General features: G+C 36.2%; 1 protein-coding gene across 1 annotated transcript in view; it reads left to right on the top strand.

The window, feature by feature from the left end:
- DHX40 (DEAH-box helicase 40) overlaps positions 1-20008 on the top strand; it is a 31849-nt gene extending 11841 nt beyond the window's left edge. Inside the window, exons 9-18 of the mRNA XM_016203815.2 lie at positions 1134-1220; positions 1356-1538; positions 5047-5127; positions 5766-5923; positions 12008-12122; positions 12622-12730; positions 14408-14502; positions 17183-17252; positions 17522-17750; positions 18730-20008. Of these exons, the coding sequence (XP_016059301.1) occupies positions 1134-1220; positions 1356-1538; positions 5047-5127; positions 5766-5923; positions 12008-12122; positions 12622-12730; positions 14408-14502; positions 17183-17252; positions 17522-17750; positions 18730-18869 (1267 nt within the window). The 3' untranslated portion in view covers positions 18870-20008. The remainder of the gene's footprint in view (positions 1-1133; positions 1221-1355; positions 1539-5046; positions 5128-5765; positions 5924-12007; positions 12123-12621; positions 12731-14407; positions 14503-17182; positions 17253-17521; positions 17751-18729) is intronic.
- Positions 20009-22233: the final 2225 nt, after the last annotated feature.

The following is a 22233-nucleotide window of genomic DNA, read 5'->3' as shown; positions in this document are numbered from 1 at the left end:
AGTAGAAAGTGCACATAATCTTTCATTTAACTACTTGTACATGGCAACTTGTAGTTTTCTCTTCCAAAATTTAAGATTATGCATAATACTTCCTGGGTTTCAGTAAATAGGAAGCCAATCTGTTTTTCTGTACACCCATTACCATTACCTGCAATGATCTATTCCTTTCTCACCTGGCAGCTCCACTTAGAGTAAGCTTTGTATATCCAAGTGTTTATCTGACTGTACTGTTTCTAACTTTACACACCTTTTTGTGTGAAATGAACTATGGTGCAAGTCTCTGATTTTAATGTAATCAGTGATGCATGCAATGTTTGAGTAGGTATAGTAGAGAAACCTTGAAAAGTAAGTCTAGACTGATAGGTAATATGAATGTGTTTCAGAATGTTCCTGTAGTAAATGATAGACCTACTGCTATTTCTCATTTAGTTTTTTACCTGATGTGTTCTCCGTTTAATTGACTTACAATGGTATTGTTAAAGTCTAGCTGGAATTAGATTCTGAACCTGTTATAATAGTCTAGAGCTGACTTTCAAGTTTGTTTGTAGAGGAGAAATTCATATAACATAAAATTAACATTTAAAAGTGAACAATCAGTAGTTAGTGCATTTATATCATTGTATAACCACCACTTCTATCTAGTTTTTAAACATTTTTATTGCCCCAGAATAAAACCCTATGCCCTTTAAACAGTAACTCAGAATCTGGTGTATATTCCATTCTATGTATATACCATAATTTGTGCATCAATTCGTCTCTTTAACAGGCCATGGACATTTAGGTGGTTTCTACCTTTTGGTTCTTACAACTAGTGCTACTATGAACATACACCTACAAGTACGTGTTGAGTACTGTTTCAATTGCATACTTAGGAGTGGATTTCTGGGTCATATGGTGACCCTGTGTTTAACGTTTTGAGGAACCTTCAAACCATTTCCCACATTGGCTGATCCAGTTTACATTTCCAGCAGCAATGTATGAGGGCTCCAGTGTCTTAACTTTCAAGTTTTACAGTTAACACAAAAGTTGTCACGTAGCTGTTAGTTTGGTGGAAAAGGAGAATCCAAAGCAATTGAAAATGAACAAGTCTTCCCTTATTTTCTAGAAACTGAGCTTGTTTTCCTTTTCTTTAGGTACGTGGTAGATGGCGGCTTTGTGAAGCAGTTAAATCACAATCCCAGGTTAGGGCTGGACATCCTGGAGGTGGTTCCAATTTCAAAGTAAGTCTCTGGGTCAAGCCTTTTTGTACAAAGAACAGTTGATTAGATAATTTCTAGTTGGCTCAGGGGTGGGAATCGAATTGCTTAGGCAACCCATAGAACATTTTGGGAACTTTTGTTTCTTTTCTTCTAAAGGAGTGAGGCATTACAGCGAAGTGGCCGAGCTGGTCGAACTTCCTCAGGAAAATGCTTTCGGATCTATAGTAAAGATTTTTGGAACCAGTGTATGCCCGACCATGTGATCCCTGAGATTAAGAGAACTAGTTTGACATCCGTAGTTCTGACCTTAAAGTGCCTTGCCATACACGACGTTATAAGGTATGTAGACAGCCTTTTAAAAAGGGAGAAAATGTGTTAGGGTGGTGCCAGGTTATTTCTCAGACATTCTTTTGAAGTGTTTGGCCCAGACATCCCTACATCTCAAGGTTCAACTAGACCAATACAGAAGACTTCTTTCTGTTGCTTTACTTGAATTGGATCCCTTGTTCATATTTTAACCTTGGTTTAATGGTGTTCCTTATGCTGATATTATTCGAGTCATTTAGTGACCACTGTTTATCCGTTATGAAAGGTATATGACGACCCTAATTCCAGACAAAAAGTTTGTTTTGGTAGCTTTTTTTTTTCTTAAAATATATCTTTAATGACTTCAGAGAGAGAAAGGGGGAGAGAGAGAGAGAAACATCAATGATGGGGGAGAGTCATTGACTGGCTGCCTCCTGCACACCCCAGACCAGGGATCCAGCCCGCAACCCAGGCATGTGCCCCGACTGGGAACCGAACCTTGATCTCCTGGTTGGTAGCATCTTTTGTGTGAGCAGCTTTGTACCACACACTGAGAGAAATGGTAATACTCAAGTAGTTTTTTGCCTTTACGAAGCTTAAGTTATATTGGAGAAACAAGATTCAGACATACGAAGCTACAAATAGAACAGCTGTTAAACTATAATTAACTGGTATAGGACAGTGTTATTATAGAGGCTTGAAATGTCACATTACACAGACATGGTAGAGGAAGTAATGAAGGGAAGTGCTGTCTTATTCTTAATTTTGGTCTTGTCTGGGAATGTAAAAATGTCAGGAACTTGGGAGAAGGTGGCCATGCATTCTTTAAGTTCATAATAAGAGGGGAGGTAATTACTAGATTCATCTAAACATATATTGTAGCCTGGCCAGGCATGGCTTGGCAGTTGAGCGTTGGCCTAGGATCCAGGAGATCTCGGTTCAATTCCCAGTCAGGGCACATGCCCTGCTTTCGGGCTTGATCCCCAGTGGGGGGTGTGTAGGAAGCAGCTGATCAATAACTCTCTCATCATTGATGTTTCTACCTCTCTCTCTCCCTCTCCCTTCCTCTCTCTGAAATCAATAAAGATATATTTTTAAAAAGTTAAAATAAACATATATTGTATATTCTTAGAAAGTCAATTGAAAAAAATGTTGGAGTTACAAGATGAGAGATTTCCTAAAAGAATATAGATCCTAGAAAGAGGGAAATAATGTAATATATGAAATTTTAACTGTAATCATAAATTATGTCAGTGAAGGGCGATTAAAAGAAGTCTAAGTGGCCAAACAGAAAGCTTTCAGATGAACCCGGATTTGAATATAATATTTACAAAAGAGAGCAGCATATAACCAAGAATAAATAAATATTAGAAAAACAGAAACAATAATTACTTAATATCTGTACTGAGCTATTTTTCCATCTTAAGTTTTAAGACTTAGACTGTACTAAAAGTCCCCAAACTAGAGGAAAGAAAAAAAAAAAGACTTCTCTCCCCCTTTTTAAGCATTTAACAAGATTACATTTGTGAATAAGGAGGTGACAGTACTGTTGAATAGAGTTTAGTTGCCAAATAGCCAAATCCAGAAAATACTAATTGTGTAGTGTATACTGGTAGTATGCTGAACTTTTCTCTTTACTGATAAGTGTTAAAAAAAAATTTTTTATGTTGATTTTTAGAGAGAGAGGAAGGAAGGGGGGGAGAGATATCCATGTGAGAGCGAAACATTAATCGGCTGCCTCCTGCACGCCCCCTACTGGGGATCGAGCCCAAAACCTGGGCATGTACCCTGGCGGGGAATCCAACGGTGATGCTCAACCACTGAGCCGTGCTGGCCAGATCTAATAAGCATTTTTAATGAAAATATTAAATAAAGATATTGAAGTCTTGATTATCAGATTCCTATAAAATGTCTTGATATCTGATCAGTAGATTTTTAAAACCAAGATTTAGAATGATCTCAACATGTCAGAACCTTTGACAAAAGTCACAAGGTAAAAGTCTGAAAAGGCGACATCTTATATCATATGTTTTGGTTGCACATTAAGAAAATTCATGTGGAAAATATCTGAAATGATCAGATTACCACAAACTTAATATGAGTTTACAATATTTTGCTGTTAAAAAGCTTTTTAAAATCCCACTGGCATAGACTTTGGTTATATTAATAGACAGCAATGTCCAGATGACTGGGAATTATAGCATCCCTGTTCTGTGCTGATCACTCTACATTTGGAGTTCAGTTTTGGATATTTTTGTTTTATGAGAAGTTTGACAAACTATAGAGTGTTTCCAGAAGTTGGTGATTAGGTCTGGCAAGTCTCTTAGAAACCAAATAATACAAGGAGTGCTTTGCAGATTAGTAATTGGTATAATCAAGGGAGAAAAATAATTATGTTTTCTTACAGATCTGAAAGGGGTCTTATATAGAAGAGGAAGCTGATTAGTTTTGTATTGCCCTAGGGTACGGGTCACGAACTGTGATCGAGGCTCACTGACTGTTATTGTAAATAAAATTTTATTGGAACATAGCCATGACTATTCATGTATGGCTGCTTTCTCTGCTGAAGCAGAGTTGAATAATTGTGACAGAGACCATATGGCCTGCAAAACCAAAACATTTACTACTTGCCCTTTTACAGAAAGTGTTGCGCATTCAGAAGGTTGACTGTAGAACAGTCTATGAGATTTTTATTTGTTGTTAAGTAGAGCTGTCAATCCTGGAATGGACGTTTGTGAAAGATATTAAACCTTGTGTCCTTTGTTGGACTTTTTTCTAGGTGAGAAATTGGAGTAGATGATTTATCATCTCAAGACTTATGGTAAAAAAAAAACCCAGTGTGGGAAATATTCAGTAACTATTTTTCCTGTTTAAAAGTTTTATACACACACACATATTGATGCTTGGTTATATGCCACTGTTATTCTTTGTGAATATTATTGATTGTCCCATGTTCATCAATGGCATTGTGGTTATGTAAGAGAATGTCTTTATTTTCAGGGGATGCATGCTGAGTATTTTGGGGGTGAATTAGCATTGTAGTTGCAACTTGCCTTCAGAGTTCAGGAATTAATTACGAACAGATACATAAAGCAAATGTAATAAAAGTAATTGAATATATTTGCCTTTTTATCAAAAGCCATTTTGAAGTACTAAACATTTTGTAGTTTTGGGCCACTTTCAATGAATTTTTCTCCATTGTTTTATAAAATTGTAATAAAGTTGTAGACTAACAAACAGAATCTAGTTGACATTGCGCTATAAAGAATGGGACAGGATTAAGGTAAGTAAAGAGGAATGGTGAGAGTGTTCCAGCTAAGAAGATCAAAAAGAGGTGTTTCTTGAATTAACAGAAGAAGACTATAGTCCAGAAAAACTATTTCTTTCTTTGCTGCAGTGCTGACCATGATCTTAGAATGCTTTTATTAAAAAAAAAAAAAAAGGGAATTTGAAAAATAGAGCTATAACCTTTTAAAGTTGAAGTCTGTATAAAATTTACCATGTTCAAGAAATGGAATTTCATTTTATATCATGTAAACAGGTTTCCCTATTTGGATCCACCTAATGAGAGACTTATTTTGGAAGCCCTTAAACAACTTTACCAGTGTGATGCTATTGACAGGTAAAAAAAACAAACACAACCCATCCCAAAAAACCTTACCCCAACAGATGTTAATCTCTTTTTAAAATAGGATTCTTAATACTTTATAAGTAGAAAATGATTTGTTTTAATTGAAGGAATTATTTTACCTGAAATTAGAAATTGTCCTCAGTCTTTCTTCGCAACAATTTTGAATTTACAAATTATACCATAAAACTAATTTTGTTTAATATTGGAACTATTTAACAAGTAATTTCTGAGTACTATTTCAGTGCCAGACATTATACTGGGTACATCAAAATAATAAGAGCCAGAGTCCTTGTTCTCATGATGGCATGAAGGGGAAAGATTTGGTAATTATCATTCGCTCATTACTTCAAGGACATCCTCTCTGTTTCTATAGAACTTTGTGTCTTTTTTTTATACTACTTTATTCTGCATCATTGTTTCATTTTTTGGATGCATTGGCCCTTGACAGCAAGGAACTTATTATTTTTATGTTTCTCTTATCAATGACCACAGCATATCATGTTTCTTACATTGAATTGAATTTCTGGGGGTGATTTAAGGTAATCTGTATCTGATTTATTCTCAGTGATGAACATTTCATTTGTACTCTCCCAAGGTAGAAAGACTTAAGAACTTTTCTTTCAATTAAGGAGTGGCCATGTGACCAGATTGGGTTTGTCTATGGTGGAATTTCCTCTCCCTCCTCATCTGACATGTGCAGTAATAAAGGCTGCTTCTCTGGACTGTGAAGATCTACTACTTCCAATAGCAGCAATGTTGTCTGTGGAAAATGTCTTCATTAGACCTGGTAAGAAGTTTATTGAAGAGGTTTACTTTTTAATTAGTAGACTCTAACCCTGGCCAAGTAGTTTAGTTGGTTAGAGCATCATCCTGATATGCCAAGGTTTTGAGTTTGATCCCCAATCAGGGCACATACGAGAATCAACCAAAAGCCCTGGCCAGTGTGGTTTAGTTAGTTGGGTGTCATTCCAGGCACTGAAAGGTTGCTGGTTCGATTCCCAGCTTGATCCCTAGGATAGGAGGTGTGCAGGAAGCAGCCAATCCATGTTTCACTCTCACATCAATGTTTCTCTCTCTCCTTCTAGCTTTCCTCTTTCAAAATCAATAAAAAATCTTTAAGAAAAAAATAATCAACCAATTAATGTATAAGTGAAACAATAAGTCGATGTTTCTCTCTCTCCTCCTTCCTCCCTCCCTCCCTCTCTCTAAAAATCAATAAAAAATAATTAATAGACTTAATTCTTTAGGTTTATAGGTTTTAGGTTTATAGGTTTATAGGTTTTAGGTTTATAGAAATATTGAAGGAAAGTACAGATACATACAATTTCCTCTATCATTAACATCTTTTGTTACTCTAGTGCATTTGTTACAATTGATGAGCCAATATTGATACATTATTATTAATTAAAGGGATCACTGTTTGTGTTTTATGTTCTGTGGGTTTTAACAAATCTATAATGACACCTATCCACCATTACAATATTATACAGAATAGTGTCACTGCCTTAAACATTTCCTGTGCTCCACCTATTCATCCCTACATCCCTTACCCCAAACCCCTAGCAACCATTAATCTTTTACTGTCTCCATAGTTTTGCCTTTTCCAAATGCCATATAGTTGGAATCATGTAGTAGGTAGCCTTTTCAGATTGGCTTCTTTAACTTAGCAATGTACATTTAAGGTTTCTCCGTGTCGTTTTTTTGGCAGGATAGCTCATTTCTTTTTATTGCTGAATAATATTCCATTGTATGGAATTCGTTTATCCATTCACCTATTGAAGGGCATCTTGGTTGCTTTCAGGTTTTGGCAATTATGAATAAAACTGCTATAAACATCTATGTGCAGCTTTTTGTGTAGGCATAGGTTTTCAACTCATTGCTGAATAGTATAATAAGAATATGTTTAGATTTACAAGAAATTGCCAAACTATCTTCCAGACCAAAGGTCTGTACCATTTTGCATTCCTGCCAGCAATGAGTCTAGAATTCCTGTTGCTCCACAACTTCACCAACATTTGGTATTACCAGTGTTTTGGATTTTGATCATCCTAAGGTGTGAAGTGGTATCTCATTGTTTTAATTTGTCTTCTCTGGTGACATACGACGTTCACCATCTTTTCATATGCTTTTTGCCATTTGTAATCTTTGGAGTCTGTTCAGGTCTTTTTAAATTGGGTTGTTTGTTTTCTTGCTGTTGAGGTTTTTAAAAAATATTTATTGATTTTAAAGAGAGGGGAAGAGGGGATAGAGAGAAACACTGATTTATTGTTCCATTTATGCATTCATTGGTTGATTCTTGTATGTGTCTTGAACAGTGATTGAACTTGCAACCTAGGTGTATCAGGCTGATGCTCTAACCAAGTCAGCTACCTGGCCAGGGTGCCTCTTATTGTTGAGTTTTAAGAATTCTTTGTATATTTTGGATAACTGTCCTTTATCAAATATACTTTTTGCAAATATTTCTCCCATTCTGTGGATTATCTTCCTGTTTTTTTGACATCTTTTGCAGAGCAGAAGTTTTTAATTTTGATGACATTCAGCTTATAAATTATTTCTTGCATGGGTCATGGTGTTTTATCTAAAAATTCATCACCGTACCCAAGGTCATCTAGATTTTCTCCTATGTTATCTTCTGGGAGTTGGATGTCCATTTGTTCCAGCCCCATTTGTTCAAAAGACTATCCTTTCTCCATTGAAATGCTTCTGCTCCTTTGTTAAAGGTCATTTGACTGTATCTGTGAGGGTCTGTTTCAGTGTCTTGTATTCTCTTCCATTGGTCTATTTTTCTATTCTGTCAATACTGCACTGTCTTTTTTATCCTCTAAATATGTTTTTATGGATTTCAGAGAGAGGAAGGGAGAGGGAGAAAATCATTGATCAGCTGCCTCCTGCACACCCACTACTGGGGATCAAGCCTGCACCCCGGCCATGTACCCTGACTAGGAATTGAACTGTAACCTCCTGGTTCATAGGTCAACGCTCAACCACTGAACCATGCAAGCCGGGCATTACTGCACCGTCTTAATTACTGGATCTTTATAGTTACTTTTGAAGTTGGATAGGGTCAATTTCTGACTTTGCTTTTTCCCTGTTTGGCTAATCTGGGTCTTTCCTGTTTCTGTATAAACTTTAGAATCAGCTTGTTGATAGTCACAAAATAACGCTAGGACTTTAATTGGGATTCATTGAATCTATAGATCAAGTTGGAAAGAACTGACACCTTGACAGTATTGTCTTCCTATCCATGTGCATGGAATATCTCTCCATTTATTTAGATCTCCAGTATTTCACTGAGCATTTTATTTATTTATATTATTTTAAAAAAATTTTTATTGAATTTTTTGGTGACTTTGATTAATAAAATGATACAGGTTTCAAGCATACAATTCTATAACACATCATCTGTATATTGTATTGTGTGTGCACCATCAGTGAGCGTTTTTTGATTACCATATACCTAGCCCTGTGGGACATGAGACTGAGAACAGACTGTTTTTACATTTTGTTACCCTTTAACTTAGTTGTTTGAAGTAGGGAGTATCTAATGTTCCTGGCTGAGGTTAATTTCCTTTCATTGGTAAAGGAAGATAGTATGGTGAACCTTTGCCCTGTTATAGTACGTTAGTAATATATTAACCTTTTTCCCCCCAAGAATCCAGAGAAATAGTAGTTTGGCCCTTGTATCCTTAGAGAATTGTTTTGTTTTCATGTCTTTAAACTTCTCCTTTTTTTCTTGGTGTGTCAGTATGGGACACAACTTAATTTGTCACATGTCAGCTTTGCTTTCTTCTGGTGGGGGTCACGATTTTTCATTTGTAAAACCAGGGAGTTGGATTAAGGTGATCTAATTCTAATAGTCTTGTAAGGCCAGAAAAAGGAAATGTTTTTTCTTGTTTGAATATTTAAATAGATGAAGCCAGCCTGGTGTTAGCTGCAGTTTTTTGTTGGTAACATTTTGTAATACTTTTAAAAAAATTTTATTGATTTTTTTTAGAGAGAGAAAGGGAGAGGGAGAGAGAACTATCAATGTGAGAGGGAGACATTAATTGGCTGCCTCCTGCACACCCCTGACTGGGGATTGAGCCTGCAACCTAGGCATGTGCCCTCACCAGGAATCTAACCAACAGTCCCCTGGTTGCATGGGATGTCGCCCAACCAACTGAGTTACACTGACCAGGGCTTGTAATACAATTTTAAACTTACAGAACTGTTGAAAGAATATGACAGGCCCTGGCTGGGTAGCTTACTTGGTTAGAGCATCATCCTGATAGACCAAGGTTGCAGGTTCGATCCCTGGTCAGAGCACATATAAGAATCAGCCAATGAATGCATAAATAAGTGGAACAAGTTTATGTTTCTCTCTCAAAAAATCAATGAAAAAAAAAAAGCATATGAAAGGAATTCCTTTGTACCTTCTATCTAGTTTCAGCAGTTATTACATTTTTGCCGCATTTGCTTAATTATTCTATGTATATGTATACATATGTATTTATAAATATACATTTTCTTTTTCTGAATCATTTGAGAGTAAATTGGAAATATTGTGCTCCCTTACCACAAAATATTTACATGTGTATTTACCTAGAACAAGGGTAATCTCTTATTTAACCGAAGTAAAGTTACCAAAATTAGGAAATTTAACATTGATAGAATATTATCTAATCCAGAGTCCATACTGAAATTGTTAATTTTCCCTAGAATATTCAAAAGTAGTTTCAGAATTGCTAAGCTATACCATGTGAAAGGCAACCCTATATATATAACTGGAGTTCAATATTTACTTAAAGGCTTGTTAGTTTTTTGGTGAGGGTGAACCTGCTCTTCACTGGCTACCCTGCCTGGATCGTCCCCATAGAGCATTTTTTATTTTAATTGTGATATTTTTGCAAATGAAGAGTACTGTACTTGATTTGTATGTGATACTTACAGCCTTATTTTCCCACTTCAGGTCTGAGGACCGTGGGTGAAATCCTTTCTGTGTAATGGTTTTGTTTTCTGATTTATTGCTGTATAGAAAAATATTGAATTATCTTCCCAAAGGGAGTTTAGCTGATGTAACCTTGTTTTGCTGCTTTAGCGTTTTATTTATAGTTTTTGCCTCAATAGCATCTACCTAGTTGCATGAGGTAAAACGGATAATAGAATTTCATCTGGGGAAAGATAAATTAAAGAAAATGACAAATCTACTGGTTAAGTCCTTGAAGATGGACAGTCAAACTATTGCTTAGTCAGAGGATAAACTTGCTGGGACTGCACAAACTCTGTGATACGGTCTCCAACTTGACTGTTACCCTCTCTCCTGTTGTCTCTAGCTGCTTCCTTCAGTTGTTACCTAGGTAACAGGATGGAAGGCTTTATATCTTCCTGAGCGTTTTCTTTAATCAGATTGCCTTCCTCCTAATAACCAGGAACTGCTGCTGTGGAGATTCACAGTGTAGTCTATGTAAGTGCTGCTTCCTGGAACCGGGCATCTTGGTGCCTCTGGTAAATCTAACTGTGATGGGTGTACCGAAGGAGTAGGAATTGTGGTCTTATGTGGAACACTGAAGGAAGGAGCCCTAGGAAATTTTGAAAGATGGGACTCTGAAAGAAACGTCACCTGGGTAAAGTGTTATGTAGGGAACTTGGGCAGTCAGAGAGCACATCAGTCCTGAGTGGGTAACAGATGCATCTCAAGGACAAAACATTGAGCAAAAGAAACAAGACACATAAAGTATATTTATACGAAGTTTAAAAACGGGCCAGACCCTTTTTGAGGATTAAAAGGCAGGATATGTTGCCCTTGTGGAGGGGTACAGGTCATTATTAGGAAAAGAGCAAAAAGAGGGCTTCTGGGATGTTGGTGATTCTGTTTGTTGATTGGGGTGTTGGGTACGTTAGTATGGTATGTTTGTGAACTTTCATTGAGCTGTGTACTTATGACCTGTGTAGTTTTCTGAACGCATGTCATGCATACTTTGATATAAAGTTAAAAAAGAAAAGTAAAAAGTTTGTAGTTTAGTTTTGTATATTTGGTCATCCTGTCTAATTGCCATAACCAGGAGTTGAATAAATAGGGACTACTTAAATTGTGTTGTTTCTTATATCCCTGGAGAATACAAGGTAGCTGTTTTTGAGAATGAATACTGTGTGTACTGACATGAAGCTGTCATTAAATAAAGGAAGTCAGAACATACATCCTATTTATGTTAAAATAAATCACTATGTACATATTCTTGTATATACATAGAAAATATCTCAAAGGGCACACACCAGTTAACAGTGGTTAGCCTTGAGGATTGGTTTATGGGTAAGATGACAAAGTGGAGAACATTAAACTTTTACGTAATTTTTTTTTAATCCTCACCTGAGGATATTTTTTCCATTGCTTTTCAGAGAGAGATGGAGAGAGAGAGGGAAACAGCGATGTGAGAGGGTCACATCGATTGGTTGCCTCCTGTACATGCCCTGACCAGGGCCGGGAATCAAACCTGCGACCGAGATACGTGCCCTTGGCTGGAATGGAACCCTCGACCCTTCAGTCTACCTGCTGGCGCTCTAACCACCGAGCCAAACCGGCCAGGGCTTATGTAATTTTTTTTACTGTGAGCATGAGTTACTCTTATAAAAATGAATTAAAAAAATAAATATTAAATACTGTTTTAAAGTTTGGGAGAAGTAATGTTGCTGTATCTGATGAAATCTCCAAAGTGTGGTTAAGAGAAGAAAAGGAGTTGTGGGAGTAATTAGGAACCCCCCCCAAAAGTTAAAATAGCTCCACCTTATTCCACCCCAGAGGGTGAGACAGGCTTTAATGAGCTTGAATAAACAAAGCGAATGTAGGCACTTGATGCAAAGTATAACTGAATTGCCTGTGCCACTGTCATTTTAGTTGATCCAGAGTACCAGAAGGAGGCAGAGCAGAGACATCGAGAACTGGCAGCTAAAGCTGGAGGGTTTAATGACTTTGCAACGCTAGCTGTCATTTTCGAGCAATGCAGATCCAGGTATGTGAGTCGTATGTACTGGAAACTGCCCGTTTGAAATATAGCTCCAATATGTGCTTACCGTGTGACTTTGACAGGTTTGGTCAGGGTGGCCTTCAGGGATTTGTGTGAACATTAGTGAGACTTATTTATGTCAAGTGACTGTTACTTAGTAGACATTTATATTATATTAGTTTTTTCTCCTCTTCCTAAACCTTTCCTGAAAAGGACCTTATAGAATATTGGTTCTGTGTAAGTAGCTTGGATGAGAAAACGATTGGATATTTGTTAAGGCATATGTGTATAAAGATCCATTTATAAATAATTTTTAATTCACTCAGAGGCACCTGCATTAATTTGTTTTTTCAAATTCCTTAAAGTGCTTTTTCAGTAATTGGACAGGTCTCATAAAAGAGCTGACAGTCGCTTTTGGGATTTAGTTTTTTATAGAAATGAGGATGCTAGACTGTCTTTCACTTATAGAAGATATTTTCAAGATACTAGTATTTTTGTTTTACAGTGGAGCTCCAGCTTCCTGGTGCCAAAAACATTGGATTCATTGGAGGTGCTTATTTTCTGCATTTCGTGTTGAAGCTCAGCTTCGAGAATTAATCAGGAAGCTTAAACAGGTGATTGCTATTTTGGTCTTTTTTTTTTTTTTTTTGAGTAGCATTTGGGCAAGACCCTCTGAGTACCCAAAACCATATAAATTATGAGATGTTCTAGCCTGGCTTGTAGTAACAGGCACCTTCCTAACCCTGTGTGAGCACCATCCTTTGTAATCTCTCATCCTTCTAGGAGGTCCTTTACCTTGCCTTAGGTAGTTTCCTCACATTCATGTGCTAATCAGTACTCAGCTGAACGCAGATCTCTGGAATTCTCTTTGCAGGCCTCTTCTCTCCTGAACTCTGCCTGTGCTCTCATCATTTTGGTCTTCCTGGACTTTCAGCTCTGTCTCTTTAACTCAGGGAGTTCTCCGGATTCCTCTTGGGCTTTTCCTTCTCTGTACCTTGATCCAGAATCTCTTTCAAGGTTGACTAAGCTGGGGCAGTTGTTGGTTTACTTCATTTATTTCCCTTTATTTATTTACTTTTAATGAATTTATTGGGGTGACATTGGTTAGTAAAATCATATCTTGTTGGGTTGCTCCCTTTATCATTATAAAGTGTCCTTCTTTGTCTCTTATATAGCCTTTGTTATAAAGTCTGTTTTGTCAGATATTAAGTATTGCTACCCCAGCATTTTTTAATTTCCATTTGCAAGAAGTATCTTTTAGCATCCCTTTACTTTTACTGTGTATTTTTCATTCTGAGGTGGGTTTCTTGTAGACAGCATATATATGGGTGTGTTTTCTTATCCATTCAGCTATCCTATATCTTTTGATTGGAGCATTTAAGTCATTTGCATTTAAAGTGATTATTAATAGATATGTATTTTTTGTCATTTTATTCTTTTAACTATGTTCCTCTTTTATTCTTTTTCTTCTTCTTAAAGAAGACCCTTTAACATTTTTTTTTTCTAAATCTTCACCCAAGGATATGTGGGTTTTTTTTAAAACTGATTTGAGAGAGAGAGAGAGAGAGAGAGAGAGACATACATTGATGTAAGAGAGAAACATAGATCAGTTGCCTCCCCTGTGCACCCCAACAGGGGATTAAATTGGAAACCTAGGTATGTGCCCTGACCAGGAATTGAACCTACAACCTTTTGGTGTATGGGGCAATGCTCCAACCAACTGAGCCACCCATTGGTAGTAACAAATTGATACAGCTTTTTTTTTTTTTTTTTAATCTGTGAAGCTCTCTATTTCTCTATCAATTTTAAATGATAGCCTTGCTGGGTAAAATAGTCTTAGTTGTAGGCCCTTGCTTTTCATCACTTTGATTATTTTATGCCAGTCCCTTCTGTCTTGAAATGTTTCTGTTGAGAAATCAGCTGACAGTCTTATGGGAGCTCCCTTGTAGGTAACTGTTTCTCTTGCTGCTTTTAAGATTCTTTGTCTTTAACCTTTACCATTTTAATTATGATGTGTCTTGGTGTGGGCCTATTTGGGTTCATATTGTTTGGGACTCTCCCTTTATTTCTCGGAGATCATTATTCCTTATTGCTTGATAAAAATACATTATTTTGGAAATCATTATTTCGTAAGTTTTGTGCATATTTTGGTTGTTTTCAGCAGAAGGGTAAATATGGTCCCTCTTACTCCATATTGGCCAGAAACAGAATCTTTAGAAATATGGATTTCTCAAAATAATATTTTAAATTGTTCTGTGAGATTCACCACTGTGTATATATTCTTTCTATAGCAAAGTGATTTCCCAAGAGAGACCTTTGAAGGCCCTAAACATGAAGTACTGCGAAGATGTCTTTGTGCAGGCTATTTTAAAAATGTAGCTCGAAGGTAAGCAATATGAGCTTGAAAGATGGATAAAGACATGCTACTATATTTGAGTACAATAGTGAACTATTTAATATTAAAGGTTGATGATTTGATTTAAGCTCTGTGATTATGATGACAGCTATTAAAGTAACCCTTTTCATAATTGTGACTTATATAGGGAGAACTGCAATGGCTCAGAGTGAAATATTGGAGCTCAAGTGGGGCTGGAGGGGAGTCTGAAGGACAGCTGTCCAGCATGGTTATCAGTGCCTAAGTTTAGTGACAAGGCTTTTGTTGCAGAGGGGTGGCTCTGTGTGGGGTGTGAAAGCCAAAAGTTTGAGGATGGCATCTCTGAAGGGTAGGTTGGTGTGGTGTTAGGGCTTGAGCAGGATGGAGAAAGCACTCAGATGGGAATTGTTCAGTATTGAGTGTCAGAGTGAGGAGGGCATCTTTGTAAGGAAAGGGGAACACTGTTGGTGACGGGAGATTCATTATATACAGAGGAATTAATCACATAATTAAATATATTAAGGGTAATAGTGAAGAGAGTTGGAAATACTGAAAGGGAGAAAATGAGAATGAGCTCTGTGGTGTTGGATTGGAGCTTCAGGGTATTGTGAACTTATGTTTTTTAATAGAATTGGATGGATAGATCGATATGGGAATAAAAATAGATGTTACTGTGAATACATATAAAGCATGTATTGGTATGTATGTAAACATTTATATACATATATACCCTACCTCTGAGATGGACTGGGAGCAATGACACCATAATGCCCAGATCTTGACTTGGAAAAATCATCTGCCAGTGAAGGACTCACACCTCTTTCAAGAAATAGGGCTGGAAAATACAAGCTGAGCCCAGAACGTCTTATTTTGCCAATAGGCAAAGAAAGGATCAATGAAGGTTGAGGCCATGTCAGAAGTACACAGGAACCAGCTTGAATAGGTTCCAGCTGATCAAATATGCGACATTTTGAGCATCAAAATAAATTATAGTAATGGATTATATAACCCACCAAATAAGATGTGAAGTCATGGTTCTATAATCATATAAATTGGTAAGTGAATAAATTAAAAGTTTAGTGGCACCCAGCTGGGCGTGGCTCAGCGGTTGAGCATCGACCTAGGATCCAGGCGATTGGGGTTCAACTCCTGGTCAGAGCACATGCCCAAGTTGCAGGCTGGAGCCGATCAATGACACTCTCATCATTGGTGTTTCTCTCTCTCCTTTCTTCTCTCTGAAATCAATAAAGATGTATTTAAAAAAAAAAAAAAAAGTTTAGTGGCAAATGGAAGTATTGACAGAGTTGAGCATCTCTACAAAATTCTTGTTAATTACAAAGGGAGAAGTAACTTTTCAGTGGAAAGTGCTGGCAGATGCTACATAAGTCAAACAATAATCAAAGTGAACATTGTCATTTATGAAACAAATCAAAGTCATGTTTTTCCTGATAGAATATAATGAAAACACAGCATCATTTCTGTGATATTCCTGCCCAAAATGCATAACCTGAATCTAATCATTCTGAAACAGACAAACTCACACCGAGGAACAGACTGCAATATAACTAGCCTATAATCTTTAAAGGAGTTAGGCTTGTGAAGGTCAAAGAAAGACTAGGCAAGTACTCCAGAATAAAGGAGACCAAGGGAACCTGAAAAGTAAAAGCAGTACATGATTTTTTCACTGGATCCTTTTGCTCTAAAAGATATTATTAGAACATTTGATAAAACTTTAGTGAGGGCTGAGGATTAAATGTCAGCAATGTATCAGTGCTAATTCCCTGGTTTTGTCGGATGTATTATGATTATGTAGAAGAATGTCCTTGGTTTTAGGAAATGCACACTCAGGTATTTGGAAATGATGGGGGCATAAGGTTGGCAACTAACCCTCCTGTGGTTCAAGTAAATATTTTTGTACTGTACAGATATATACTGTACTATACAGATATATAAACAAATGATGAGAGAGCCATTGATCAGCTGCCTTCTGCACCCTTCCCCCTGGGGGATCGATCCTGTAACCTGGGCTTGTGCCCTGACCTGGAATCAAACCTCGATCTGGATCATTGGATCATAGTTGGATGCTCAACAGCTGAGCCATGCTGGCTGGGCTTGACAAGTTTTTGGAATGACATTTATGTAGAGAAGTATAGAAGAGGATAATGATTTGAAATTAAGACCATGAATTAGAAAAATTCAGGAAATGTTCTAATTGTCAGATTTTAGAATAGTGAAAATCATTTATACTTTTAGAAAGAGATATAAATAACACTGTGTTTAAGTCAGAAGACCTATGATTGGGACTTGCTCTTACCGTACATTAGCTCTGTGACCTTTAAAAGGCTAATTAATTTTTTGAAATCTCACTTTTGACTTTAAAGTGCTTGGCGCTCAAAACTCATAGGTTGTTTTGAGCCTTTATTGTGAAAGTATTTTGGAAACTCTAAAGCACAAATACAGTATTATTGTTAATATTACTACTTATTAACCCACAGTGTTTATACTTAAATGACTGTTTAATTGTATCATTAGTTTAAGATGAATTGTTAGAGAAGTAATAGTGACAGTTGAATAAACTTAAACCTGTTTGTAGTGCTCTTTGCAGCAGAACATAATATAATTCATTGTTTGACTTAATGCTCTACTTATGTCTTTGTTTTACTGTGTTATCTGTTGGCTTTTTGGTTTTTAGATCTGTTGGGAGAACATTTTGCACAATGGATGGGCGTGGAAGCCCAGTTCACATTCATCCTTCCTCAGCAGTAAGTACCTTATTTTTAATAAAGAGAAGAAACTTGTAAAGGTGTAGGATTACGTGATATACAAATGTCTTCTACTTTTCGCTTTGAGGTTAAATTTATAATATATCTATATTACATAGAGCTGTAAATGTGTTGGGTTGGTCTATGCTTCCTGTTTGAAGCGTATAGGGTTTCATTCAGAAGAGTTTGGGCAGCTAATATTTGGCTGGACTAATGTGGAATAAGGTAGTTTATTGAGTTATCACCTTTAAATGAACTCTTTTGTGTAGCTTCACGAACAGGAAACCAAACTTGAATGGATCATTTTTCATGAGGTATTAGTTACCACCAAAGTCTACGCAAGAATTGTGTGTCCAATTCGTTATGAATGGGTGAGAGACTTGTTACCCAAGTTGCATGAATTTAACGCACATGATTTGAGCAGTGTTGCCCGGCATGAAGCAAGAGAAGATGCAAGAAGGAGGTGGACAAATAAGGAAAATGTAAAACATCTAAAGGGTGAGTGTATCACTTGTTCTAATGATGCAAGTCCAAGAAACAAATGCCCAAATTCTTACATAATTACAGAAATATTGTTATAGGACTTGGATTCTGGCTTTGTCTCCTTAGAAAGCAAAGAATTATCATGAGTCTCAGACTTAGTTATTGTGACTTCATTCTTTCCTTCCAGTTAATCTTGTTTTTCTTAACCCCTCTGTCCAACAACATTATTAACAGGAACATATATTGAGCTTTTACCATATGCTAAAAACTTGCATTACCCCATTGAATTTTCATAATAACTGTAAGGTAAGTACACATCCTCACTTTATACATGAAGAAGTATCTAGCAGGGTACAACAATTTGCTGAAAATCCCAAAGCTCATAATTGGTGAATCTGGATTCTGAATCCAAAAACCTGACTCTGGCCTGTACTCTTAACTGTTAGGCCATACTGCTTCCCAGGAGCACTTTACTATTTTTATTTGGTTTATAAAATTTTGTGAATTATAACATCTTTTTCCCCCCGTGAAATGTTAGGTCCCTAGTTGGGAGGCACAAAACAGTGTGGTACTGAACTAGGACAGAAAGCTTAATTCTTAGCTCACACATACAAAAAGCTTTTCATTTCAGTAACGCTTTCTGAAGCTGATGGATGGAGCCAGTTATATTATCCTCATTTAACATCACTGAGAAATGGAATGGGGAGGGATTTTGCCCAAGATGATAGAAGAGTCTTTTTAGTAACATTATACAGTAGGTGTTTTGTTGCAATGTATAACTAGTGTATAAATGCTTGAATAGAGTCAATTTTTCTGATTACTTAGGCCTCCGTGCTCTTATTTTTTAACCATAGACTACGTAGTTTCTTTTGAAAGGCTGAATTTCATTTAATGTCCCCCTTAAACATTGAAAAATCAGGCCATCTCTTTCTCTTAACATTTCTAGCACTGAAAACTAAAAGTTTTACTGGATTAATTTATATAATGTTTTCAGATGGGGTATCAAAAGAAGTCCTAAAGAAAATGCAAAGGAGAAATGACGATAAATCCATATCAGATGCACGTGCTCGTTTCCTTGAGAGAAAGCAACAGAGGTCCCAGGATCACGGTGACACACTGAAGGAAACAGGCTAAGCAGTGAACCCTCCAACTCAGGAAGTAGGAAAAGCAGCCAAGAAATGTGCTTCTACTTTGCCATTTATGTAAGACAGCACTACCAAGAGGAAGTGGTCAGCAGCTGTTATTAGCATATGAGCTAAAAGCAAATCAGAGCTCATTAATACCAATGAATGGAATTTTCAAAGAAAAGATTGGGTTGCCGTAGTCATAGGCAATGATATATGAAACCAATGAAAGACAATACATGTGATATTTTTCTCACTGCAATTTTGCTGTCCTTAACTGGTATCAAATGCTGTTGATGAGATATTTTCAAAGGACATTGAATTTTATGTAATCACCGTGTATTCCATTTGCATTGAAGCATTAAAAATTATTTTCCTTAAATCTCTTTAAGGCCTTCTTGTTGCTATTAGAATAGTATATCAGGTTTGTGACCATAGCCTTCATAAGAGGTTTTTACTCAGCAATACTTAGATGTCTGTTTATTTGCTAAAGAGCTTTATAGAGAGAGAAAAAACTTAATTAGTAAATAAGAAAATTGCCTACGGCAAGATTCTTTGTTGAATTAATATTAATCTTTAAATTGATTTTTCTGGGATTATGCAAATTCCTTTTTATATAAAAGTATATTGTTTAAAACAGTAGCTATAGCCATTAACCAAAGGACAGATGAGATATACACACACACACACACACACATATTTATGTATATATGGTCTTTTTGTAGCTGTCCCTACATGCTTGTATCAGCACCATGTATGCAGGTGTGACAGTGTTTCAAACAGCCCTTCTACCTGGCCTACTCCCTTGCTTCCAGCTGCTTGGGTAGGACCAGTTCAATATCTAGTATGCCGATCTTGAGATGGGATTTTCAAAGCAGCCAACCTTACATCACCAGTGTTTCCAATTGGAATTGTGAGGCTAATTAATGTCACACTCAGGCCACATCCCACACTTGCCCACCTCGCTGTTTACTGCCTTGTTCTAGTTATTTGTGTGTGTCTCTCTTCCACTAGATTATACGCTCCTTGTGGGCAGGGACTATGTCCTTTTCATCTTTGTATCTTTCATGGCACCTAACACAGTGCTTTGCACATAGTAGTCACTCATTGTTTGTTAAATAAAGCTATTAATGTATTTAAAATTCAAAAGGCAGTATAATGTGTGTTTTTAGAATTTTTGCTAGAAACTAAGAATCTGATTTTTTTTTAGAGATAACTAACACTATTGCCCTTATTTCCTTTGGCATCTAAATAGTTTTCTGTTCAATATTAGAAACTTGAAGTCTTTATTGAAAAATCACATGAGGACCTAAATCCATGTGTTTGTTCTTGAAGTAAGGTGAGTGGTGATGGTTTCTCTGAACATGCCCAGCATTAACTTGTTCATTTTAATCTTCAGTACTCCAGTGTTTAAGCACATTAGGCCTCTCCGTTCCTCTTCTCAGGTGTATGTTTCAGTGCACTCCTTCGATGTGGTAGGGGTGTATGTGGATTCTTAGAATGAAAGGTCTTTCATTTCTGTAAATTAAGCACATATTCAGGAGGTTAAGCACACGCTCTAAATATATTGTCCATCTGCAAATTTCATTAATTCTCTTAATAATGTCCTTTATAATGATTTCCCCAGTTCAGGACTTAGTCAAGAATCATGTATTATATTTAATTTCTTTTAATCTGAAACAAGTCCTTAGTCTTTCTTTGCCTTTTACATTTAACATTTTCTTTCCTCTTTTTCTTTTGTTATACCTAACATTTTTGAATAAAATTTTTGACATTTTAAAATAGTACAGGTTATTTTATAGAATGTTCTCAATTTGCATTTCTCTTAAGACATCACATTTGGAAGCACATGGTATTTGCCCCTTATTGATACTAACTTTACTTGGTTAGGGTGTTTTTTTATTTCTTCAGTTTAGTTACTCTTATAATTAATAAGTACCTTGGGGGAGGGATACTTTGAGATGTGAAATAGCCTATTCCTCATAAATTATCACCCTCTGGATTTATCATCAACTTATGATTCTTGCCTGAATCAGTTTTATTTTTATGGTTACAAAACAGTGATTTTTCCCCCCTAATTCCTATATTTATTTGTTGTTATATTATAAGGAAGAGCTTTCCTTGAAGAATTATTTCTGATAAACAGATGGGTGCTAGGAAGAGCATAGATCAAGACAGAGAATTAGAAAGCCCAGGGGATATTCGAGAGAGATGGCAAATAGTCCAGTTTATTTGGTGCATAGAGTATATATAGGAGAGTAAAAGGCTGAAAATGTTAGTAGAGAACAGGTTATGGCAGGCTTTGAAAGCCATATTATGGAATTTGGACATTTTTGTACTATATGTGAATTTATTGGAGGGGAATGACATCACTACAGCTTTAAGGTGTATTGTGGCAGTGGTGTTGATAAGAGGAATTTATTTCCATTGAAAGGGCTGTAAGAGTAGTAGTACGTATAAGGAATAGTACTGGATCTAGTTAAGAAGGTGGAAGGAGCCTTGGAGGAAAGGTGGTGGTTATGAAACAGTTCTTAAAAAAATGAGGATTCTCCTTTAAATTACTAAATAAAACAAAAAGAAACAAATGAAAACAAATGTTATAGAAAATTGGGCAAAGGATCTGTTCATTCATTTCATAAAAGAAGAAATATGAATGGTCAATAAATAAGATACTGAATCTTACCAGTAATTAGGGAAATGCAGTTGAAAATAACAGTGAGATGCCATTCTTTTCCATCAGATTGGCAACAGTAATGTGTCTGGAAAGTGTTTGACATAGAATAAATTGCTTTTATTTTAAAGAATGTTTTCGGCAATATCTAATAAAGTTGAAGATGTGCATAACCTGTGACCCAGCAAGCCCACCTTTAGATTTATATCCTGAGAGCTCAGAGATTATATAAAATACTCTATTCCTCATAAAATGTGACTCCCATAAAGTATCAGTTGATGATTTGTGTTAAATACATAAAAATCTTAAACACAGCATTCATGAAAACGTTATATGTGCCATTGTTTCTAATAGTAAAATATTGAAAACAATGCATATAGCTATCAATAGGAAAATGGTTGAATAACTTGTGATATGTTCTTATGGTTGAATTCTTTACAGCAGTGAAAGTGATCTTCCTAAACTGCTTTGCAGAACAGACGAACCTGTTTACATTCCTAACAGCAATGTTAAAAAGTACCTGTCTTATTGCAGCCTTGTAGTTCCTCAAAAATATTCTTTTAATGATAGACCAAAACAGGTGCCTCATTATTATGTTAATTTACATACTTATATATTCAACTCTTATATTGAAATTGTGTACAGGAAATAAAATCAGCTCATTTGAATTATTTTTTGAAATATATTTTTATTGATTTCAGAG

The sequence above is a fragment of the Miniopterus natalensis genome, chromosome 17, assembly GCF_054644295.1.
Source record: "Miniopterus natalensis isolate mMinNat1 chromosome 17, mMinNat1.hap1, whole genome shotgun sequence".
Classification (NCBI taxonomy): Eukaryota; Metazoa; Chordata; class Mammalia; order Chiroptera; family Miniopteridae; genus Miniopterus; species Miniopterus natalensis.
This window is presented reverse-complemented; position numbering and strand designations above follow the sequence as displayed.